The 26513-nt window shown below is 38.4% G+C and overlaps 1 protein-coding gene across 1 annotated transcript in view; it reads right to left on the bottom strand.

The window, feature by feature from the left end:
• The window catches only part of IL31RA (interleukin 31 receptor A), a 60827-nt gene that overhangs the window by 15900 nt on the left and 18414 nt on the right, over positions 1-26513 (bottom strand). Inside the window, 9 exon segments of the mRNA XM_032769020.2 lie at positions 2363-2503; positions 8671-8817; positions 10191-10292; positions 16174-16356; positions 17191-17407; positions 18389-18471; positions 18907-19072; positions 21253-21398; positions 25842-26017. Of these exon segments, the coding sequence (XP_032624911.1) occupies positions 2363-2503; positions 8671-8817; positions 10191-10292; positions 16174-16356; positions 17191-17407; positions 18389-18471; positions 18907-19072; positions 21253-21398; positions 25842-26017 (1361 nt within the window).

The raw sequence follows: 26513 nt of genomic DNA, 5'->3' as shown, positions 1-26513 counted from the left end.
CAAACAAAACGGAAAAAGACAAAAAGGATCCAAAAGAGTGGACAGCACTGACCAGGACCAAAGAAACTCTAGGAAAACAAGCCAAAGATACTCAACTCGGTATAGGAAAAGCGGTGCAGGTCACACACAAGGAAAAACAGCAACCAACCCAAAAAGACGAAACTATTCCTCGAGAAATTAACACTTAATGACTTGCCAACCACGCCGTGGAGCTCTGATCAGACAGAGCAAAATATAAGGCAATCGCAGTATGAAATCGAAAACTAGAAAGCATCCACAAGCATCGACCGTACGGGAAATACTATGTCTGATCGCTGTAAGTGGGAGACGAGATTCTGTTGTATGCAGCTCGTTAAGAACACGAAATGCAAACGCGTTTGAATAAAAAACTCCAGGATACAACGCTGTGGGTGACAAGCGAACGGAAGCCAGAGACTCAATGGACGATCATCAGGGAGGGAGGGGGGACTTGAGGACTCTTCCAGCTATCCACAGTCGCAACAGTCTCATGAAAATTATTGCATTCGTTGGCCTGAGCTCCCAATGTCTGTAGCGTTCAAACACACATGGTGTGTCTGGTGTGGTTCAGGTAACAGCTCCTCAGTTTATTTCCCCCCACCACCACGTGAAAAAAAAAGGGAAAGATTGCTGTGCTATGGCGTTTGCTGCAATGCACTCCCGCAGAAAAAACAGGGGCGCCCAAAAAAAAAAAAAAGGGTTTTTGCTGCCTTCACAAAGGGAGGGGTGAGGCTGTACCGCCAGCACCACCCGGGGCCAGTGTTTTTCTGCCCCATCAGGCATCTGTGCTCTCAAACGGAAGTGGGAACTATGGGATAGCTGAGAACAGCTACCACAGTTCACCGCTCCTGAAATCGATGGTACTTTGACCATGGACGGCAAACCAAACAAAACGGAAAAAGACAAAAAGGATCCAAAAGAGTGGACAGCACTGACCAGGACCAAAGAAACTCTAGGAAAACAAGCCAAAGATACTCAACTCGGTATAGGAAAAGCGGTGCAGGTCACACACAAGGAAAAACAGCAACCAACCCAAAAAGACGAAACTATTCCTCGAGAAATTAACACTTAATGACTTGCCAACCACGCCGTGGAGCTCTGATCAGACAGAGCAAAATATAAGGCAATCGCAGTATGAAATCGAAAACTAGAAAGCATCCACAAGCATCGACCGTACGGGAAATACTATGTCTGATCGCTGTAAGTGGGAGACGAGATTCTGTTGTATGCAGCTCGTTAAGAACACGAAATGCAAACGCGTTTGAATAAAAAACTCCAGGATACAACGCTGTGGGTGACAAGCGAACGGAAGCCAGAGACTCAATGGACGATCATCAGGGAGGGAGGGGGGACTTGAGGACTCTTCCAGCTATCCACAGTCGCAACAGTCTCATGAAAATTATTGCATTCGTTGGCCTGAGCTCCCAATGTCTGTAGCGTTCAAACACACATGGTGTGTCTGGTGTGGTTCAGGTAACAGCTCCTCAGTTTATTTCCCCCCACCACCACGTGAAAAAAAAAGGGAAAGATTGCTGTGCTATGGCGTTTGCTGCAATGCACTCCCGCAGAAAAAACAGGGGCGCCCAAAAAAAAAAAAAAGGGTTTTTGCTGCCTTCACAAAGGGAGGGGTGAGGCTGTACCGCCAGCACCACCCGGGGCCAGTGTTTTTCTGCCCCATCAGGCATCTGTGCTCTCAAACGGAAGTGGGAACTATGGGATAGCTGAGAACAGCTACCACAGTTCACCGCTCCTGAAATCGATGGTACTTTGACCATGGACGGCAAACTGGCCACTTGTGCTAAGTGGGACCACTGCCCTGTTCAAAGGGTTAGTCCTGTTATCACCTTGTTAAACCTGGGCTCGGTGTAGGGTAGACAATGTCCAGCTGCAAGGCCTAGCTGAAGTTGCCTAACTTAGGTCGATTTCCCTCCCCCCCCCCGCTGTGTAGACCAGGCCTAAGATAGACATTTTCCCCTTCTGGTGACATAGTAGGCCCCAGTCCTGTAATTAACAGCACAGAGGCAGACTACTACGTGTGCACAGAGCCACAATCTTCAGTGGAGATTCATGCAAGCACAGCTGTCTGTCTGCCTGTGCATCGTCACTTGCAGTATTGGGACCTTAGTTTTTAAAACTTTTAATCTATTGTAGATTTGGCTTACAATGTCTTCCAATGAGCTGACTTAAATTTAAATTAATTTTTGATTATTTTTCTTTGTTTTGTTCAAAAAGTCAAAGGCAGAGTAGACTAGGATTGGCCTAAGAAATGCCTAAATCAAAAAACGATATTTCTTACACAGAAATACTGTAAAAGCAATCACAGTTAACATGGAAAATTACTTACTGAATTTCAAAGTGCTGAAGGTTATTCTGTTTCCATGGGTTCCGCCAGCTTTGGTGGCTGCCATGACATGAGCAGTATACTGAGTGTTTGCTTGCAGAGACTTCAGTCTGTATTGCAGAACATCAGAGTTCACAGTTTCATCTTTTCAGACAAAGATATTACATATATATTAAAAAAAATATACGTATTAAAGAAAAGTAAGTGTTAACTATTACAATTTTACATTTATATAGCACTGGTCACATTGAAAGATCCCCAGATGCTTTAGAGACAAGCTGAAATACAATATAATCAAGGGGATCATCAGCGTGGAACACTGAAATTGTTAAACAGAGCATAACAATGCAACATCACAGTTTAGGACAGAAAGTGCATAATTCTATATCCAACTGAAAATTCACTATTGAGTTTAGATATGTAAAATATAATAACCAGAGCCAATATTTTACCCTTAATAAAAGTACTATGGCATCTCTATTATTGCAAGCTGTAGAACGTTGGTTTTCTGTCTGAATTAAAAGACAGCATTACCATCCCATATTTGATCAGCACAGCACAGTCCAATCCAGACTCAGAAGGAAGATTACCACCCAACATACTTGACAACATCATTATATGCCACACCTACGTGTTTCTTGGATGTCAGCCAAAAAAGTTCAGTTTATGAGAGCTCACAGAATTACAGAAAAATGGTAAGGCTGAAAATATTTAGACCCATTAACACAAGGAAGGTCAGGCTGAATTTCAGAGAAGAACTCAAAGAACTACAAAAATAATGATCGTTCATGTTTGTATAATTTCCTTTGTTAGACTATCCACTGTCTAAACATTAATTAGAAATGCAAAATTAAATTGTTGTTAGGGACAAGTGAATTGGTTAAGAAGCTAAGATTTTTAAATATTTGGTAAATTATGTGCTGTATAATTTTCACAATCCTGCAATTTAATTGTTTCTGTGAGAGATTCTGCGGTCTGCCACTTAACCACCCACAAGATGAGAACTCCAGGTCTGAGTAATGAAGGATGTGAGACACAGGTGCTGACTCCGTGGGTGCTCCAAAAAAATTAGTGGGTGCTTAGCATCCACCGGCAGCCAAGTTCCTCGTCCCTGCCCCCAGCTCCTCCCATCTGCTGTGGATAAGCTGTTCCGCAGCAAGTAGGAGGCACTGGGACAGAGGGGAAGGAGTGGGGATGGGATGCATTCAGGGGAGGGGGCAAAAAGAGATGAGGAAGAAGCGGGGTGGGGCCTTGGAAGGAGGAGTGGAGTGGGGACAAGACCTGGGGCTGAGTGGGGGTTGAGTACCCCCACGGAAAATTGAAAGCCGGCACTATTCATGTGAGAGTAACAGAATTGTCTTGAAAGTTGAGTGGTCTTCAGGAATAGCATGGCAGAGGGCATACCGCATAAAACCAGACAGGAAATAAGATAGCAAGAATAAGTGTGGAGAGGTCTATATCATACAGTAAGAGTTGCAACTTCCTTCTTCCATTTACATATTGGCAAGTCCACTCTTGGCCCCTGCTGTGATTTGGACATCCAGAAGCAAATGAAGTTCGAACAGGACCCACTAGTTTGAGATCTTAAAAAAAACCAAAAAACAAAAAAATACCCTAGAATGCCTTATGCGGCTACAGACCAAGAGAGAAGCTTAAAGCAAAAAGAAGAAAGAACGTCTAGCAATTAAAATGGGCCTCCACATAACAAGCATTTCTGAAATATGGAATGACAAAAAGCAGCGGGATTCAGCAATACCTGAAATCTATCTATAAAATAGGCAGGAAGAACAGGCTAGGTCACAGAAGTCAGAGAATAGCACTGTACCTAAAAGATTCCATTTAAGCTTACAATATGAAAGTTTGAGTGGACAGGATCATAAAGAAGACTCTGTAGGGATACAAATCCCAAGTGAGAAAAATATGAATATACTAGAATGGTTGTACTACCAGTCTTCAAAACAGGAAAATGTACTGAGTGTGTAATGTTTAGCAAGAGGGAAAAGGCATAAAAGAACTACAATTGGGTGACTAGTTCAGAAAAGCAATTTTTTGACAGCTTAAATGATTGCTTCTTGGATTGGCTAGTTATGAAGCACACAAGATGACAGGCTATTCTTGACTCAGTCCTAAGCAATACACAGGAGCAGATTCAAGAAATAGCTACAGTTGACCACTACTAATACCGACCACAGTATAAATAATTGCCACATCCTCAAAAACTGACATTGATACACCAAACTCTAGAAAGGGGATTTTAAAAAATAAGGAAGATTCTATATTGAAACTACAATATATATAGTTTTTCATTAAATCATTACTGTCAATTTTTCATTTATTTATTCATTCATTCACTCTTGTATTTATAATACCATCTTAGAAGCTTGAAAATGAGTTTGTTCCCCATTTAGCTAACATCTTTTTCTATGTTACATTGCTGCAGGGGCCACTGACCCTTTTGTTGACTTCTGTGTCTGACTGATGCTAGCAGATGTGTAGAATTCTGAGTATAGCATTGCTACTCATCTGTTGTTATCAAGCTGTAAGACTTGAGCAATCTGCTTATAGCTACTTAGTTTTAATGTGTCATGTTAATGACTGGAGGTTTGGTTGGCTGGATTTTTTTTAAATATCTTGGTAACAGTCAGATTTGTTTATAGAAAAATGTTTGTTTATAGAAAAATTTACCCTAATTGTGAGTTCAACTGTAAAAAATGACTAAGTTCATGAGAGGTTACAGTAACTTAACAACAAATGCTGATGGGAAAAGTTAAGAAAGAGAGACAGAAAGACTGACCGAGTCCAAACAAAAGGGCCTGAAAAAAAAAATCAAGGACTGTTTTAAGATCATGCTTAGTAAAAAAGAAAAAAAAGTGTGGAACCAGACATCAGTGAACCCAAATTGGTGTGTCAGAAACAAGGCTTAATTGGTAGACAAAAGAATGACGGGATGGGCTCTTCCACCCATCATTCCTTCTGTGGAAAATGAGACTTTGGTGAGAAAAATCGGCTGTTGGAGCAAGCTGCACCATCATGGCTGCCACTGCCTCCTGGAACCCTGGGGCTTTGTCATCCTGATTCAGACAGATGTCCTGACCAGAAAGAACCAAAGAGAGAGGGAGCCAAATGACATTGCCACTTCTACTGGCTGAAACCCAAACACTTCCTGGGATGTGAGACTTTGTCTCCCTCTTTTTTTCTCTCCCCTCTACTTTATTTCTTCTCTTTCCTTTCTCTCTCCTTTTTCCTTTGGCCTAATAAGATTCTGGCTTAGCTATCCAAGACAGTGTATTTTGCAACATTGCTGTAAGCCTGTGATCAGAGAGGCAACTAAAAGCAATACCCTAAACAGCTGGTACAAGTTTGCCAAGTCTCAGAGTGGCTGGTCAGACTATGTACTGTGCCTGTGTATTTCCAGCAATGAGGTTGCAAGTCAGAGTCAACATCAGAGACAGAAGCTGCATTTTCTATTTTTGCTGTTTCCCCCCACCCTTTTGTGGGTGTTTGTCTTGTTTTGTCTTCCAGGAAATGGATCCAGACTTTAACAGCAGCAACCGCAGTTCCAGCCCATCTCTACTCATGTCTCTTTCCCAAAAGGATAGTTACCAGAATCTTTGCTAACAGGATGAGCTCTAGGCACCAGCAAACCAAGCATGTGCTTGGGGTGGGACAATTCCAGGGGTGGCATTTCGGGAGGTGTTTTTTTTTTTTTTTTTGCTTCAGCAATTGCACTCTCGGAGGTTGTTTGTTGTTTTTTTTTCACTTGAGGCAGTAAAAAACCTAGAGCCGGCCCTGCTTGATAACACCTACAAGACTGTCAAACAAGAGTTTTTTCCCTTCTAAAATCTCTCTCCAACTAAAGGGAACAAGGAATGTTAAAATTAAAAGCTTATTCAATACTTTACTGTATCTTTAATAAAAGGTTTAATGGATTTTTAATGGTGTGTTTGCCATGATATACAGCAGGCTGAGGTCTCTGTACGCCAATCGCCGAATCTTGTTTAAAACTAATGTTGGACAGCGACCGGGTTATGTTAATGCTTTTGGCCAATATATTCCATCTAAATTAATACAACAGGTCATATTCTTCAACAGAAAAAAAAAAGATTCAATTTGGGCTTATATAAATTGAGTAAGTGCCTTTAATAAACATGTAGTTTAATCTAGAATAAGTAGCTAATCATACCGGACTAGATCATCCACTATACAGGAAAAATCCATGAAGTAGACAGCAAATACCACAAGTTCTGACTCACAAACTTTCCACCATATTGATTCAGAAACTAGGAGCAGCTTCCAAGAACAGGCAAGAAATTTCTAAACCCACTATTCCCAAGAGCCATATTAGATTCCTGAAAACAAAGAGGGTCTTTGTTTTGGCCCTAACCTTTAGCCATTTTACTGCTCTCATGAACATCTCCACTAACTGGGAGATGGAGGCGGGGTGGTAATAATGGTGACACACATCAGAGAAAATCTGTGAGTAACTGTATGATAATGTCAAGTATCAGAGGGGTAGCCGTGTTAGTCTGGATCTGTAAAAGCGGCAAAGAGTTCTGTGGCATTTTATAGACAAAGTGGGTATTCACCCACGAAAGCTCATGCTCCAATACGTTTGTTAGTCTATAAGGTGCCACAGAACTCTTTGCCACTTGTATGATAATGTTGACTGAATTAACAAAATCTTAAATAATTGATCCTTTACAGCTGTGTGGGTGAAGTTGCCACCAAAACCTCCCTAAACATGAGCTTCCATAGGTCTGGGGAAGGGAGGGAAAATGCTTTAGAGCCATCTCACCCTACCACCACATTGCAGATCCATTAGATTTAGGTCCTCTCTCCTTATGGAAGCAAAGAGGATAATATGAACAGCTGTAATTATTGTACTACTATAACAGAGATTCAGGTCCATTTCACCAGGATCAAGTGCAACTATGGAAAATGAGACAAACTAAGTAAGTAGAACTAAGACAGTCCTACATAATGTAGTATTAAAAGAAAGAAATTTAAAAAAAAACAAAAAACTGTTTACAGCAAATATTTTCCAAAAATTCTTCATAAATGGTGATTTTTTTTCAGTTACATCACTGAAATACATGGAGACCATAAAATATACACAGATCCTGTAGGAATTATTTTGTTGGAATACCCCATTGTGAAGTATAATTCTAAAAGATATCATATCCTATAAACTTTGGGTATTTTAGCAACAGATACTTTCAGATATATGGCTGTGACATGCATCAGCAGAGAGACTAATCAGACAATTTACGTAATGCTCACCAGTGCAAGCTAGGGTTCTATTCTATTCAGGCTCTGTCTGAATCAGAGGCAGGATTTGAATCCATATCCCTTACTTCCCAAGGTGAGTGCCTTAATCACCAGGCTAGAGAGTCATTTCACTCGCTCTCTGTTTTGCCAAATGAATATTTATACAAAATGAAACAGCTTCAGCAGGAGAGACTGAGATCAAAACAGTCTATAGCCTGGTGATTAGGGCACTTACCTAGCAGGGAGGTACGGGCACTCACCTAGCACCCAAATCCCTGTGCCCATGAAATATTTAAGTAGTTTAAGTAATATTTAAGAACAAAGTGCAACAGCTTCAACAGGAGAGACTGAGAGCAATACACCCAGTTTAGCCTATCAGCTGATGGTTAGAATGCTCACCTGGGAGCGGAGAAAGCGGAGTTAAAGTCCTTGCTCCAGAGTGGGGATTCAAACCTCAATTTCCCACATCCCAAACAAGTGAGCGCGCACACGCACACTCTCTCTCTCTCTGAAGCCAGCCCTGATAAACCTCTTCTCAGACAAAATGTGTGGAGTCAAACTCACTGATAATAAACTATATTAGTCCAGAAAATTTCACACAGCTTTAGTCATCACTTTAATATCTGAATGCCTTCCAGAAGTGCATTAAGCAACATGACTACCTCTCTCACATTTTTGTTTGTTTCGGGTTTTTTTTTACTATGTAGACATACTTTCAGATATTCTGGGCCTGGGTTCTACATAACTGAGCACTTAGCATTATATAATTGTGAAGAGAATGACAGAGAACAGCAAAGCGCATTCGGTGACCATGATAAAACACACAAATCATAGATAAACTCTGCTGCTCCCCCACCTGAAACATATAACATTATCTGGAAAGTGACCAGTCACCACTTTACCCTACAAAGATGTGAAATTCTCTCTGGCAAAACTTCCTGGTGTTGTAAGCGGCAATAGCTATTGTATGCTAATATCTTCATAAAGTAACAGACATCCTGGGTCAGCACGCTGGTGTAACAGAGTGAAGAACTTTTACTTACTTAATTCTTTTCCACCTTCAGGTTTATAAAATATTGTATAGTTAATGATAAAGCCATTTCTTTTATCTTTTGGAATCGTCTTCCATTTTATCATAGCCTCATTTTTTCCCACATTGTTTGTTTTAGCCACAGGACCAACTGATGGACCTACAAAAAAAAAATACAGAAATGTAATAAATGTACACAAAGTATTTTAAATGGCACAACTTTACTAATCCATGCAGAGCAGTGATATAAGGGACAGGCACTATTTACTTAATATACCCTTTATCAAAGACCAGACACTATTCCTAACTTTTCTCAGCTTTTCAGAGATGCCATCTACTTAGGTGATGTTTGCACCTTCTCTCTTGTTACTTACTGTGGTGATGATGGTATGTATCTGAACACCTCACAATCACTGAAGGATTTTATCCTCAACACTCATGTGAGGTAAGAAACTATTATATCCATTTTACAGATGGGAAACCAGGGCAAAGGACAGGTTAAGTCAGGATTCCCAAGGATTCCCAAGTCCCAGTTCAATGCTCTGCCACAAGATCAGCCTCCCTACCTATGTAATCAAACCTCTATATGCACAATTCAAAAACTATTTAGCAAGATCTCTGTATGTTCCAGTCCACTCAAAAGGCATAACGTCTCCTCCCTCTCTCAATCAACCACCACTATCATCAAAGCATCTTAACTATAACTAAATTGCATTCAAAACCAATCAGCGATTGTCCCTTCATGAACAAGCCAATACATCTAGGTTTCCTTAACAATTATATGCTCTATTATCATTGTACTGTACCCAGTTCCCTGGAGTCTTCACCAGTCCACAGCCTGAAATCTTGAATCTACTACCAAACTTGGTTCTTACAATTAGCTGTATAATTCATCCAATTCACGTTCTAGTTCTACTAAAAACAGAATCTGTGTGGAAATCGTGCATTATGTGAAACGGCAAGATTTTCTACCATTAAAAAAATATTAATACCGCAGGAATGTATATTTTCCATTACACCGTAAAAAGAGAGCAAAACTTAAACTTTCCAAACTAGTCATTTAGTCTGTGCCCCAAAATCACCCTTCCACTAGAAAAAGTAAAATTGAACATAAAAAAGTTCAGTCAGTTATATCCTTGAGAAATAGCATAAACTATGTCTAAACGAGACTGCAATTTAAGACTTGACCCATATTTACAATAAAAAAAACAATTTTAATACATTTTGTGGCAGCTTTCTTCTGGTTCTCAAAATGCTTTACAAACATTACTCAAGCCTACAACAAATTGAGCTCTATACCCATATCACAAAATGGGAAAACTGACACACAGATTAAATTACTTTCTATGAAATACACAGCAAATCAATAGCTGAACTGAAAATAAAAACCAGGAATCCTAATTCATAGTTCTATGCACTAAACACTACTTCATTCTCTTAATAACACAAGTCTTAAGCACATTGCACAGATGCTATTACAAGACAGAGAGTAATACAGAGGGTTTGACCGAATTGATAGTTTCATATACATACGTCCTTCTTGAACATAAGCTTGTATGGAATGTGGAGTTCCTATTTTATTTCCGTGGAGAGGATACACTGAGATATTATAGCATTTGAAGGGTTTAAAGGCATCTGTAAGAAAAAAATATTTTTCAGATACATGTCCTTCATTTAAGATTTACATTTACATAAGGAAAATAAAGTTGTATTTTCTTGCTAGTATTAGATGAATTTAGGAATGCTCCTTACTGGTATTTTCCCTCAGTTTTGATGAATGCAATCTATGCTTATTCTCTTGCATACCCACTGATGTACTTAAGTATGGAGAGAAAACACAGAATGAACTTTATTTGGCAGCTTTTCTAAAAGCATTTGAATTCAGTCTAATTTTTCCACTAGAAATATTTTGATTAAGGAATAATAATAATACTTTTTCTTATGTTGCAATTTACATGTTCACAGTATCTTACCATCACTAGCATTTGACAAGGCTAATTATTGTACATTTATTGGGTAGGATTGAGGATATCGAGTAGCTGATGATCCTTCAGTTCTTTTTCTGAAGCTACTTCTATCTTTTTATTTTTATTTCTAGTCAAAAAGAGATATTCTTTAAGATGTAATAAAAGCTTTTAAAAGTAACAAGAGAGCTCCTGCTGGCTCCAGCTGTGCAGAATGCAGCTGCTCACCTTGTAAGCATCTTGACATCAGGACACCTGTAACTGAAGTCTCTACAGTGGCATCTTATTTCCAGGTATAATTCTTGGCAATTATCATTCAAACCCTGATGGTCTAGCAACCAGTTATGTGAGAGGGCATCTCCCTCCCCAACCCCTATTCAGCCAATTGAAATTTAATGAGAAAGGCTTACCCCTGGAATTAATGTTTGAACACTCTGGGCCAGATTCTCTAGTGTAGCCATACCACCAACCTAATCTTATCTAAATCTACAACCAGTTTATTCAGGTTAAGGAGTATCACCCCACGATTTATCATCAGTTGTGTAAAGCCAGAGCAGAGGCTCTTGCTCTGATGCCACTCCATCTTTGTGACTAGTATAAGCAGGGAAAAGTGAACATAGCCAGACCCTCGAACTATGTCAGTTCTCCACTGCTTTTTCAGCTCATTGAATCCATTGCTGACCACAATAAATTCGAGCATTCTCATGCTGCTAAAATGGTGCAGGAAGATGTGACTTTAAAGAGTAGCGCCAGACTCAGGGCAGTGCCAAGATGAGCTTTAAGCCACCTTTGCATACACAAGCTAACTTGTGCTCTGTGTATTTCAGCTACATGCACAGTTCTACCCCATATGCCTAATGGTAGGGCCTTTTTAATTGAGAGCCTCCCTTCATGACATTTCCTCTTAACAGGAGTCTGTCAGTCTGAGTGTAGCAATCCTCAGAACAAGAATTAAGACTCACTTAGCTTGTTTAACATTTGATTGACTGTTCTTGTTTTGTGTTGTTTTCTGTAATGGAAGCATCTAAAAGGACTTTATAAACTAGTAAAATCAATCAATTGCTTGGTCAAAGTGCTTCTCTGACAAGTCAATGATGTCATTTGTAGTTGTGTGTTCTCTCATACTTTTAAAATCTGGAGTGCTAGTTTGCTGGAAAGAGTTTGCTATTTTTAATTGTGCAATTTTATATAATGGAAATCAGAAAAGGACCCACTGATCAATTAACAGATTTCCAATTTCAGTTTACCACCAGTGAAGAAATGGTTTAAAAACTAAGAAAGAATAACTTAATTTAATGATAAGAGATCATATTCTTTTCACTATACTTCCCATACATGTAAAATAAAAGTACAGCAAGAATCTCTGTGCCCCTTTTTGCACCCACTTCAGTGAAGTAATGGTTTTTAAAAATGTATTTAGTTCTCACTTATAGTACATAATATGAACAATACTGGGGAAAGATTTAAACAGTCACAAATATATACACTAAACAGACAAATTTCCGTATCTGCAGATAGGAGCATGAGTTATTCCAGATAAGACTGACATTAATACGGAAGATTTCCCCTTCATATGTTGGTTGATTTCAAACCTAGATACTATAATACACTTTAATGTTTTATGAGGATTACATATACTTATAACCAAGCCGTGATTGTTTGGGGAAACTGCTCAGCAAAAATTATGAAATACAGCTCTGTTGAAGGGAAGCATCACATCAGATCTTAACTCTTATCACAGCTTTGAGCAGCTCCTAAATGCGCTAAAACTTCTGAGATTTAACATGTGGATCTGATGGTGTCATATGGCTTTAAGTAGCAGTGTACCAGATGGACCAATAATATTTCTTTATTTCTACTGGTCTTATTTTCACCCTGTAGCAGTAGTTTGTGCTGTATTACTACTTCTCTTTCCTTCTTTGGGCTCTATTTTTTAATCTCTTTGTTATTCTATTGTATATGGTTGTAATTTTCACCATTTGCAATTTCACTTTTGAAAATCAGGCCATTTAAGTGCCTAAACATGAACTTAGGAGTCTAACTTTAGGAACCCAATTTTAAAAATGTTGCCCTTAAATCACAGATGGATAAATTTTCAAGTGCATCTCCTAATGTGCATTAAAAGTACAATCTTGCAATAAGCATGATGTGTAAAATTACAAGAGATGAGAAATTATTTTAGAATTATATGTATAGACTTCAATAAAACAAGGCAAACGTTTTTGTAGTTATTTCTTTTTATAAAAAGACCATATGACAAGCTGCATGAGCTCAAACCCAATCAGACAAGCTTGTGAAAAAATGTAAGATCTTTTCAAATTAGTCCTGCTTCGCTTTAGTGTTGAATCTGCACTAAAACCTTGATCCAGCAGAGAGATTTTCAAAACCACCAAGTATAGTTAGGTGCCCAACTCCGATTGACTTTCAATGTTTTGAAAGTGAATAGGAGTTGAGCACCTAAAACCCCATCTGAAGAAGTGAGGATTTTTACCCACGAAAGCTAATGCCCAAATAAATCTGTTAAGTCTTTAAGGTGCCACCGGACAACCTGTTTTTGTGGATACAGACTAACCCGGCTACCTCCTGATACTTAAATCCCCTTTACGCCTTTGAAAGTCTCCCCGCTCTTAAGTACATGCTTATCCTTAAACATATGAATAGTCAGTGGGACTACTCAGTTAAGCATATGTTTAAGAATTTTGAAGGATTGGAGTTATTAATTACTTTCTATTTGACATAATAATGTGAGTTTTATTTTCAGTTTGACAGTTTGGAAATTCATTCTTCTTGATTCTGTTTCCTAAAGTTCTTTTGACACTTAGATTAAATAGTTGTACTTTGAGGGTGAAATCCCTGCCCCACTGAAGTCAATGGCAATCCCCTGGTGTTACTGAACTAAAAGACACCAAAATATTTTTCATTTCTTTAGAACAGAGACAAGTATACAGACAGCAACAAAACTGCAGAGGCGGTTTACCAACTTACTGAAAGGAAAAAGGGAAACAGACACTCAGAACTGCTTAAAAAGAATCTTTTCATGCTGAGAATTCTGAATCACCATCACAGGAAGGCAAAATATTGCATCAAAGGATTATGTCAAGTGAACATATTGAATGGGAGGAATATTACCACAGCATTTATGAAAGTAGTTCAAAACAAATGCCTCTTCTCAACCTAATAATGAGTTAACATTGAAAACACTGTATCAATGGATTTTTTTCACAAAGCAGCTTTATTAAATCTTCCACTTTTATAAATGTTTCTTTACCTCATTAAAAACACAATATAATGTCAGAGCATATGAAATGAAAGCTGTAGATAGGTCTTCTGATCTTAAAATATGTCCTGTTTTAACTCTAACATTCCCAAGCATTCCAGCAAGGCCTGAAGAGCGACAGGGAAAGCCTTTTAGGAAAGCCCCAGAGTACAAGTCTTAATTTCCTTACAACTCCCCTCTGGTGAGTTGGAGAAGACAAGTAGGAGAGGTCAATTGGAACTGCCTCAAGACTACCTCAAGACACTTTTAGTAACTAATATATCTACCATCTGACATGCTACTTTCCCAATTCACCTCCCAAGCCTAAATCTATTTAGGTGGGTGGAAGGGCTGCATGTTAGATTAGTAATACATTGTCTGACAGTTGGACACCAGGATAAAAGTGGGATGGATGAGATTTTAAGGAAGTAAAAAATTAAGACTAACAAAATATTTACAGGTTTTATATTTTGCTTGCTTGTTGTCTGCCCGTTACTGTTTGTCTGTCTTGTCATATTTTCCAGATTTAAGATATGTGAGCAGCACTAGATTAGTGCAGGGGCTTTAGGGGCTGCAGTGCGGGGCCCCAGGCTAAGGGGAGCCCCGGCGCATGAGGGCTCAGGTAGGCTGCCTGCATGCTGCGGCCTCAAGCCGCTCCCGGAAGCAGATGGCTGCTGGCAAATCTCTGCAGCCCTGGCAGCGGGCGAGGTGGTTCCACGCACTGCTCCTACCCTCAGCACTGTCCCCCCAGCTGCCATTGGCTGGGAACCGGCCAATGGGAGCTGCAGGGGAGGTGCTTGCCGGCACAGGCAGTGCACGGAGACACGCTGTCCCCCTCCTACCAGGGGCATACAGAGATGTGCCAGCAGCCAGCCACTTCGGGGAGTGGCTTGGGGCCATGGCATGCAGGCAGCCTGCCTGAGCCCTGCTGCGCTACCGGCCGAAAGCCGCCTATGGTAAGCACCTCCTGGTGGGAGCCTGCACCTTGCATCCCCTCCTGCACATCAACCCACTGTGCCAGGTCAGAATCCCCTCCTGCACCCAAACTCCCTCCCAGAGCCCACACTTCTCACCCTCTCCTGCACCGCAACACTCTGCCCCAGCTGGAGCCCCCTCCGGCACCAAACTCCCTCCCAGAAAGAAACTAATAGAACAGCTGTTTTAAAGTAAGTTAATTAAAAATAGCTTACTTCTTAACTATATTCTACGTGTTTTAAGACTGAAATGTAACCACAGAACAGCTTTATGTTAATTAAAAGGCAAGTTTAGTATAGTGTTAATAGCCTTGATGCCATAATTGTGATCATCTTGTTTTAAATTAGGAAAAAGACTTGTATACTGGGACCCTGCAATTTCTAATAGCCCCTGGCCCACAGGAGAGTTAATTTGGCCCTATATGTGAGGCAAGAACCATATCTTCCTATAGATTTGTACCGAGTGTAGCACATGATGCTTTTAGATCTGCTTTTATATATAAGGAGGAAGAAAAAGGATTTTTTAATTTGAACAGCCTGAAGAATCTTGAATGTTTAGTAAAAAGACAGAATACTCAGTGTCATACTGTAGTTCTTGACTTGTGCAATTATGTTTTATGTTCAATAATTTCCTGCTGCAGTGTGTTGCCAAAGAGATTAAAAAATATGTTCATTTCTCTTTAACTAGAATACAAATTTCCACTCCAAACCTCCCATCTTCATTTTCCAAGAACTGGCAGACATTCAATTTTGTATTTTCTTGTTGCACTCATGTGATCACACCTAAAGAACTGTATATTTTGTAATTGGCCCTAATAGTAGTGAAGTTGAATTTTTATTAAATATCTGTTTTGCTGCTATTTTAAATTACTTTCTAGTGATGTCAATGTTTTGTTTATGTTTTCAAAAGATTATTTCAAATTAAAATTATTTATAAGTCACTACTTGTTTATATTAGTCAATTTATATGCAAAATAGCTGCTGCTACAAATATTGAATGGAAAGGTTCAAAGGCTACTATCCATTTCTGCTTCTGATTACAATTTTGTCCACTGTTTGCTGTCATGCACTGGTGACTCTCAGGCTTATCCTCTTACTAAGCAGTGAAAAAAAATTGTGTCTGTGTGTCACCATACTTTAACTAGAAACAAGAGTATGTTGCCCACATCTCAGAGAAAGATAGGCTGTATATTATACTGTACTATATTAAATAGAGAAACAAAATACTTTTTCTTAAACAAAAAATCTGTGTTCTAGATTTAGGTTAAGAAGTAACTGACAGATGTGAAAACTATAAGGTCACGCAAGCATAGTAAACTTACCTTTCTTAGCTGTCCACTTTGTAGTATTTAATATATATTGCCATGATCTACCCAAGGCCTCAGTCTCCAACTCCTCATACCATTCAATGACATATCTGTTTATTTCTGAAACTGATGCTTCCCATTCCACAACCATTTGTTCATTTAAATTAAGTGTCCTCACTGTATGAATCCACTTGGAAGCTGCAAAATAACAAGACGTAAAAATTAACCAGAAATAGTTATAAAAATTTTAATAGAGCAAACATCCATAATAGTGTAGCAATTCAGTGATGAGAGATTTAGATGTTTATTTATAGAACAGTATTTGACTTAGCAAAAGTCAAACAAGAAATGCAGCTTAATTGTGTAAAGCATAGTTTTATTTATTTATACATGTACACACATACACAGAGAGAATATCTGATAACACAGCAAACAATAATGGAATTGTTACAATAAGATGTGAAAGTAGATGGGGTGCGTACACAAGCAGAGACATGAAGAATTGGAATATATATCCATACAGAGACCTACTTTACATTTTATTGGCTGAAGTAGCACAGAAAAGTAGGTTTTGACTTGTGCTTTAATAGGAAATAAGGAATCGATGACAGAGGCCAATTAGTTATAATAAATAACAAATAACATAATAAAACAGTGACTCCTATTAATGGCCCTTATAAAACAGGAAGCACTATTACTAATAGGAAAATATCTGACAAGCTGAAGCACAATGACACACCAATGCTTTAATACATTCTCTTCCATACCAGAGTATGCTGTTACATTAGTCTATTGCACTTGTGTTAAATAAAGTAGTGAAATTAGACAATCCTGTACAGACATAGTGAGAAGCTAGATGACTTAGTAGGTCTTCTCCACCTGTAGAATCCAGGACAAAAAAAATCTCTACCACGATTTCACTTTCATTGCAACAGTACTTAAGACAGGCAAAATGAATTATCACACGGATACAGAAAAGGCTGTTTCAGTGATCCAAGGGAATATCTACCAAACCATTTTAAAAAAACGTACTTTTTTCACCAATAGATGGAATTCTTAGAGTAGCCTCAGGAGACTCTCCAACAGAGTTATACGCAACAACAGATATCACATAGGCTTCCCCCGTTAAAAGGAGCTTGGCCACCTTGTCAGTAGTGTTGTGTGTCATTTTAAAAGCAGCATTATTTTCTGGACAGTACTGTATTTTGTAGCCAAGTAGACACTCCGAAGATGGATATTCTTTTAACACCTGTTTAAAAATTAATACAAAAGTTGTGTGTGTTTTGTAATACTGCTTCTATAATCAAAAGCACATTGCCAGGACTTCAGAATTTTTCCCTTCTCTACCTCTGGATTATTTTCATGCAAACATATTTCAGTTTCTCGGTAATCTGTTTTCCAGTTTGCCTCATTTGGTTACTCAGAAAAGATTCCTGAAAAATATTTGGTGAGCCCATCAGAGGGTCAACATCCAGAATGTCTTCCAACTGCTTCATAACAGAAATTCTGGAAACAATTTGAAATGTTTGAATATGCCAGTGGATATATTGGATTACTTTCTGGATAATTAATGATATTGAATTCTAAAAACAGATTTTATTGGATTCTAATAAATGTAAAGGCTTAAAAAGTCTGTTAAAATTACAGTTGGTCAAATAATAGCAGCTGAAAATATTTATACTGTGAATATTACTGTTTTTCCATCAAATTTCTTCAAGGAATTCAGTTTTTGGAATAAGTTGTTCAACAGATAACTGCAATACTCAAATTATTCATTTTTCTTGCATTTGACCAGCTCAAATTAAAATATATTTTATGAGTATTTCAATCAAGATTCTAAAAGCACAATGTTACCATTCAGTTCTTATCTCCAGCTGAGTCAAATGGTGATAATTTAATGGAGGTTTCAAAACTGCAAATTAGACTAGAACCATCAGAAGTTATATTAACTAACTAGTTATATTGACTATTGACCATCATGGCTTAGCAGTCAGTTTTTGTAGATCATGTTGAATATGATGTCAGCATGGTCATAGGGTAAATTCTGACTGCAAAGTTGTAGTCAACATCATGTTACTTAACAGAAAACTTCTGTAGGTTCTGTTCTAGCTTTGTATGGAGCTCATCTGAGCCAGACTTGACAGACCTTTATATCCTATAACCACAGATAATAAAATCCAATTTCTACTGGAAGAGGCAGTTCGAATTTTAAAATCATGGATATATATACCTTCCACATAAGATGTACATATCTATTTTCAGCTGACGGTGAAGATTCAATTACTCTCCACAAATCCACTTTTCTTGAAGGAGCTAGTAAAACAAACGATAAAAAGTAGAAAACTTGCTGTTGTTTTTTAAAGAAGATTAACAGCAGTGTTGAATTTTTTTTTCCCGTTTGACCCGTATATACCTTCGCTTTATGTCTCTTATTTCCATTCTTTATGGTCATTTCGCAATTCTTTCCTAGCTCTAGATTTTTATTTCTTTTAAACAATCCCTTTTTTTCTCCTCCATTCTATATTCCTCACTGATCGGATCTCTCTGTCCCTTTCAGTTAATCTCCTTTTCTGCCCTTCCCCCTTCTAGCCATCTTTAATTGAATGTATTTGTTTTCACAGTTTCAAAGCCAAATTATGACATCAACTAACTGACAATATGCTGAAAGTAGTCTGCTAATATTAACTTTTGTGCCAAAAGATTCAAAATTAATCCTGCGAAAAACTATGTTGTAAACAATTAGCCTGCCTTGTTGTTCTGTTCTTCCTATTTTCTCTTCACTCCATTCACTCCAGATTTCTGATTCAACACCAACACATTGAATGGCAATAGCATACTCTGTACAATCCCATAGATCCGTGAGATTAAATGATGATCTTCTTTCATTTTGATTCATAGTGAAATTAACTGTTACCTAAAAGTGAAAATATGAACACAAAATATGTTGTCTTTATTAACAAAAAAAATAAACCTCAGCAGATACTTTATCTACTTAAAAACCTCAAAGACCATATCTATCATGCCTTCCAGAACACCCCTCCATTATAAATAAAAGGGAAAGCTACTCATCTTGTAAATAGTGCTTCTGGGTGTAGCCTTCTCATTTCTGGATCTTTGCAAATGTTCTTAAGGTTACATTTTACCCTTAATGACAATAGTAATGGAGTAGAGAGCATAAGCTAGGCTCTCTGTTGGCCATTGTGCCCTGTCCTCTCTGAAGCATCAGTGCTGCCCTACAACTGTTTCAGTCATCTCCAACTGCATGAGAACCAAAGGTCCCAGCAATAAGACAATCTAAAGATAATCAACACATGATCAAAATATCTGTACCAATGAAAAAACAGAAAAACCATGTGCCAAAAGAAACTCCCCCTGAAAAATTATCCTCCAAACTCTGAGGGGGACCATGTAGATGAGTGGCAATAATGATCTCTTTGAAGAAGAAGAATTATATGGTTTGTAATTTTCACCTACTCTAAAGAGGTAATCAGAACAAGAGTCTCAGTCCAGGAAAGCAGGGAAGTTCCATGATTGTCCCACAATAAAAATGAGAGCAAAGCTAAAACATGCAGTAACCACAAGCCTGACACCAACAGTGGGAATAGGGTGGATTTTTTTTTAAAATGTATACTGAAAGGGGGTAAGATAACCTCTTAAACCAACACTGAAGAAGATAATGAAGTGTGACAATCAATAAGGAAGGGGGGAAACACTCAAATCTTAGCCAACTGAAAAGAGAAATGCATAAAAACACTTTTGGGGTGGGAGTGGGGAGTTTGGCTACCCCTAAGCTTCAGAGTACAGAGAGTCTGAAATCAAAATTACCACCTGGAGGGAACATTCAAGAAATGCTGCTTTGTAAGTGTGTGGAGAGAGGACCAGAAATCTATGACGGCACCCCTGGTGCTGCCTTGTCTTTTATTAAGTGAGCCTTGATATGGCTTCTTTGTTTCAGCTCAGCCAAATAATAGCAATACAATCAGACATCCCTGAAATGGTCTCCAAAACAAAGAAAGTTTTGTGGATCTTCTACAAATTTTAATTTACTCCAGTTAGAACCCCAAAGACTTAACACTGAGTATATGAAAAAGCGCTTCCCTGGGGAAGGAGATGTGATTATAGGAAGAATGTTGGATGACAGGCTCATTAACAAGTGGAACTTCAACACTACCTTGGAGAAGAATGTCAGTTAAGTCCACAGCCCTATCTCGCTCCTATAAAATCTAGTTAAGGTAGATCCATCACTAGGGCATGATGCTCACTCATTGTGCAGATTGAAGCCATTGCAGCCAGGAAAATGACCTTCCGTGTAAGAGACTTAAACTCACAGGAACTGGGTGGTTCAAAGAGCTTTCTTTCATCAGCTCTGTCAGGACCACATTCATAACCCCGTGATAAAAAGTTGTTTTTTTTTAAATGGAAAGTTTTAAAAGTATCAAGCCATGCAGAGACCTTCAGCTAGTTTATGATAGGCTCAAATAGCTTCTAAATGTATCTGGAGTTATTTTTATAAGTTGGACTCAAACAGGTGGACAGCATAGACAAGCTATTTTTGTGAAGGGCAAACAGAGGGGCCCACAGCGAACCATTTCCACTTAGAATTGTAGGTCAGATGGATTATGAGATGCCAGGAAGACATAAGCCCCCTTCTCGAACACACTGCTTACACATTTCTACCCTGCCAGGAGCCAGGCTGTCAGAGACCCATCTGCTACTTTTGTGCTAATCTAATCTAGAGTAAACATAACTACTGTATTTGCCAGAAAATAATAGGAAGAAAAACATTTTTGATTGTTGGTCTGACTGAGGGAACCTCCACTGAAATTTTCCTAGGACAAGTAAGGAGTAAGATGGCTCTGAAACAGACAGAAGGGCAAGAACAATTTACCCTTGACAGTGAAACAGAAGGTCTTATCCATCTCTATTTTCTAATATTCCAATATCATGCATGCTTATAGTACATTTGATATGTTACTCATACATGAGTTATTAGTGATCTTACATCCTTGCCTTTTGTGATCAGCATTTAAAAGGATCAACATTTACGTCAGTGACAAATGATCTAATATTTCTGAAAATAATGATGTAACTTACCGAAGTATTTGAACTTGTGTTTCTGTATCGAAGACGACAATTTAAATCTAGTAATGTTGGATCAGGTTTGTCCCAGGTTACGTTAAGCAATTGCTTTACACTAGCAATGTTTTCTACTGAAACTATCTTAGGAGGCTTAGTTTTCACTGAAATTGAGAAAAAATACTCATACTTTTAATACAAAAACATTCTACAACTTGACTTCAAATAAAAGTTTAGAACAGTTTGAGTATGTAAATTCTAGGAATAGTTACTTTATTATTCTAACAGCATAAGTTGTAACAGATTTGCACATATCAATGCATATTACTTATATATCAACTGTAATGATGAAAAACTACATATAGGACAGAGATTACATACACAGCTAACTATACTGTTTGTAAACTAACTTGCACACAGATGTGCAAGTTTCTTTCAAATTCAATACATGTACATATGTTTCTGTTTCTAATGTGACCACCACAGTTTCCTCTCAAAGACGGGGGACAGAGAAAATAAAAGAGCTGTAGCTGAGTCCTATCTGGAGAAATAACGGAGAATTCAGCTGGAAGATGGTTCGGGGTGACAGGAGTTTGAGGGAAGGGCGGGCAGAACTGTTAGGGAGTGGACAAGTATTGAGAGGAGAGGAGAGATTAGGCTAGAAAACTGCTGCTGATGTAATGGTGGATGTTACAGCTGGGAAGTACCCACTGAGGAGGTTGTCCTTTTTTTCGTCAGGAGGATCACTACACGGGCAGAGTTTTCACATGAATAAAACTGAACTGTAATTCACGAGTCTTTATGTAGATATAAAAATGTGGATTCTATCCTATTCAGATTCTAACCTAGCTAAGCTATGACAAAGCATGAACAGAGGAAGAAGTGGAATCAGGCAGGATGGAGGGAGGAAGAGGTACACAACATGTTATAGTTGCTTGGTTTTGTGATATGCATAATGGATTGATTTATTTTAAATAATTAACTAGAAGAATGGCACAGTGGTGTGAGCAATGTAGGTATTCTGGGAAAAGATAAATCCATCTGTTTACTTAGAGCCAAATCCTAAAATCCTTTTAGATGCTGAATAGCACTTCAAATCATCCAATTTAAGTCAAAGTGCTACTTAATATGCCTGATGGTTGAAGAATCTGACCTTCATTTACTAATCCATAAAAATTCAGTAATTTACACTAGTTCTCCCAGCCATTAGTTTAAATATTGCAGTAAATAAATGTACTGCATTACATGTACAAGACTGGAAGGGCGTTTAATCACACATTGGTAATGCACTAATGAAAGTAAAGTTTTTCAACACTGCTCTGTGCAACATGCTGAGAGAACTGATATGGAAAGGCAAGGAAGCACAACAATAATCAAAAACCTTTTTCAATTAGAGACATACAAGTCTTAAAACAGTTGATGAGCTCTCACTGGACAAATCTGAACATCAGAAAACCACAGTGCTCTTTGACACAACTGATGGTTTCTGTTCAGGAGACACTTAAGTTAGAGAAGTGTTGAGGTGATTGGGTAGGCAATATAGTAAGAGTCAGACTGACACAGCTTGCATGTATCTGGTTACAAAAAGAGCTTTTGCCAATATGCTAATCTCGTCAAATAAAAAATACATTTTACATGAAAATATTACTTACAGTATATATAACACTTTAGGAGGGAACAGCAAGGTAATGTACTTTGATTAATAAAATTTTGTAAATGTTCAAACAGTAATGCAGATTCAATTCTGGCTTTTGGGTGGAGAGTGCATGGGAAGGGTTTGTTTCTTCTTTAAAAAGCATATTCTTGCCATCAATTGAAGAACACGGCTGCTTTGATTCTGCTTCCCCACTGAATCATCCATAAAGCCCTACGCAGATACAAAATTTGTATCTACATCCAATCCGCAAAAATGATCCATGGATATAAAGCAGATTTGCTGGGTTCTAATAATCCATATCAATGTATTCCACTGCTAATTTTTTAATGGTAAAGGTGAAAAACAATGCAAGAGAAAAGGGTGGGGCTTTTGCAGTATTTCTTTTATATAGGCCAAAATTTTCAAAAATAAAAGACCTAAACTTTGGTATATAAATCCACATTGAGGCACTCCAATAAGTAGCATGATTTTGAAAACTGCTGAGCACCCACTAACTTCAATCTTCTGACTAAGGGTCTCTTTCTCTGCTACTTCTCCTCTGTGCCTACGCTCTCGAACCAGTAGTCCAGCTGCGGACTGCTGACCAAGGCTGAAATCTGACACGTATATCCCCTAGTGCTGTTCCCCTTTCTCCTCCAGGAACACCCACAGTTGGTAGTGCTGATCCCCTCATAAGGAGCACAGTTACTGAAATGAGGACATTTCTGGAAGGGAGAGGTAGATATACATGCAGGGGCACATGCCTTGGAGTATAACTTAGGGAAAGTATGGTCAGGATCTTGGGGGTTAATAATGTGGAGACGGGGTACAAAGGGGCAGATATTGCAGTCTTAGCCAATAAATCAGCTGCAGAGTGGGGCACGTTGGTGGCGAGGGCAACTATATAAGCGTAGAGAAGAGAGGAATATCTGTTTATAAAGTTAAGGAGGTTTACTGGCTGAAGGAGCTGTCAAAAGACACAACAGAATCAGTGTAAGGCAGCTCCAGAGTGGATGTTAGGGCAAACCATACACCAGTTCAGGTGCGTAGTGTGGACTCACTCAAATCAGTGCAATGCAATCAACTGAAGAACAATTATTCAAGTGCTAAGACAGAAAAGTCCCAAGAGGCAGAGCTCTCTCCATTCTCCTTGTAAACTGGTTTCTTATAATGCTAGAGTACTGAGTGACACCAAAGTATGGTCTTTGCAGCCAGGATTTGAATTTGGTTCTCCCACATTGTAAGAGAATACTCTAACCACTGGGCTAAAGGGTCGTATGGAGCCGGTCTCTGTCAATCTCTCCTGTTTAAACTGTTCCACTATGTGTAAATTCTTAAATAGTAATGGGGAAAAAGAGAGAGAGAGAGACTTTATAGCTTGGTGGTTAGGGCACTCACCTGGGGGGGTGGAACACCCAAGTTCACATCCTTGTTCCAATGGTTAATTATTTAAAACAAAGTGGAACAGCTTCGATAAGAGAGATTGAGATCACCAAAATATCCCACAGCCCACTGGCTAGGGGACTCACCTGCAAAATAGAAGATGCAAGTTCAAATCCCCTGCTCTGGCAGAGGGGGAAACGACCTTGGGTCTCCTGCATCCCACCGAGCTAAAGGGGAGGCACCACCACCATCCCATTTGGCAAATGCCACCTCCTCACTCTCTCCCTTCCCACTTGTCCTCCCCCACCAAAAAAGTTGGCCAAAACGATTCAGCAAATTCACAAATAGCTTCAATCAATCACAAATGGCATTTTTGGCAGATAAACTATTCATCCAAAAAATATTGCTCATTTCTAATCTAAAGGCCTGAGACCCTCAATTCTTTGCAGGTTCAGTAAGATGGAATTTTCAGGAAAGCCACATGGAAATTGTTTTGCATAAAATTCATTATACCTTTGTGCAAATGTGAATTTATTAAGTTAAGGTTGAGAAAAATAAGCATCTGTATAATTTGAATGATTTTTTTTCAGTTTAGGTATAGTAACAATGACAAAAAGTTGTTAAGAAAAATACGAAATTCTTCAGAAGAATATTCCCTAATTCAGTTACATTAAACCTGACCATGCCGACAGACTACTGAAATGTGCAACAACATTGTCATTTAGTAATAATCTACCTTTCCACTTGATATTTTTGATATATATTTCCATGTGTTGCAGAAAAATATGGCATGACATTCACAAGTGATTTAGGATGAGAAATTTAAATTAAAAAGCTTTTCAGCAGCTCTTCTTACACTTGCAAGTTATGTTTGTTCAACTGAACTCTTCAGCACATATAAAATCCTTACCACTCACGGTACTTGTGTTAACCAGGTCTGCCTTAAGCTTAAGTGGGAAAGAGACATAATATTTAATACTCAAACTGTAAGCTCCTTCTGGCAGGGACTGTGTTTTTTGTTATCTATTTGCACAGAACCTAGAACCAACAGGTGCTTGGTCTTTGAATGGATCCCGTAAGTGCTGCTTTTTTACAAATGAAGAACATACAGAATGTAATCAGGCCTAGAGAGAATTTCTAAAGAAAAATAAATTGATATAGAAAGATTTTTGTTTTGGCTGATATACAAGAAACTCAATAGGTTATCATCCCAATTACAATCTGAGGAAGCAAGGTAGAATGCCCTAGACCCAATGCATACCAAAGAGACTCCCTTTCAGTCTATTTCACACTTGCAAACTTTCCACACTTTCTCAGGATTCAGTTAATCTTTTCCCAGCGCAAACTGAGGACCGTTATGTACTTGCTCAGAATGAAAAGCTATAAATATGTGGATCACCCCATTTATTTCCTATTCTAAAAAGTATGCTGTATCCTCAATTTGATATTCTATTTTTATTTTTTGTTTTAATGTGTTTCACTTGATTTTTATAAGAAAGTTATTTTGTGTAATTAAATGTCAGCGTGGTTTTATTTGATCTCCTGTTATGTAGTACTTTATCTTTAAGTATTTTACAAAAGAAATTACCTATTTTATTCATATTTATAGGAACGCAATCAGATATGCCTACACCCAAGACATTTTCAGCTTTCACCTGACAACAATAGTCTTCAGCAAATGGAATATTTGGGGGGAAAAACGAACATGATCCGTTGTTGCTTTGACAGGTATCCTCTTGAAATGCATCCATCAAATTTTGATCCCTGTCAATACAAAAAACAAAGAAACTTTAATTTGCAACCCTTTCTTAAATCAAGGACAACTAAATGAGTTAATGGGCTTAGTTTTAAATAGAGAGGCAAGGTGGGTGAGGTAATATTTTTTATTGAACCAACTTCCATTGGAGAGAGAGAGAGCTTCCGAGACCTGAAGAAGTGCTTTGTGCAAGCTCAAAAGTTTGTCTCTCTTGCCAACAGAAGTTGGTCCAACAAAAATTTTACCTGACCCACCTTGTCTGTCTAATATCCTGGGATCAACACCACTACAACACTTCATAAAATGTTAGATTCAATTAGCAATTACAGTTTAAAACAAATATGCACTAAATTCTATATAACAAGCAATGTTCTTCTAGTGAACTTCTCTTAAAGGAAGCTTAACTACTAATAAATGCCATTCCCTTAATGTATTGCCCCTGCAAATCCATACTGTAGGATTTTGTTCAAGTCTTAGTACCATTTAAAAGCTGTTAACTGTTAA

This window comes from Chelonoidis abingdonii, chromosome 6, assembly GCF_003597395.2.
Source record: "Chelonoidis abingdonii isolate Lonesome George chromosome 6, CheloAbing_2.0, whole genome shotgun sequence".
Classification (NCBI taxonomy): Eukaryota; Metazoa; Chordata; order Testudines; family Testudinidae; genus Chelonoidis; species Chelonoidis abingdonii.
Note: the sequence above shows the minus strand (reverse complement) of the source record. Positions and strands in the feature narration are given on the sequence as shown.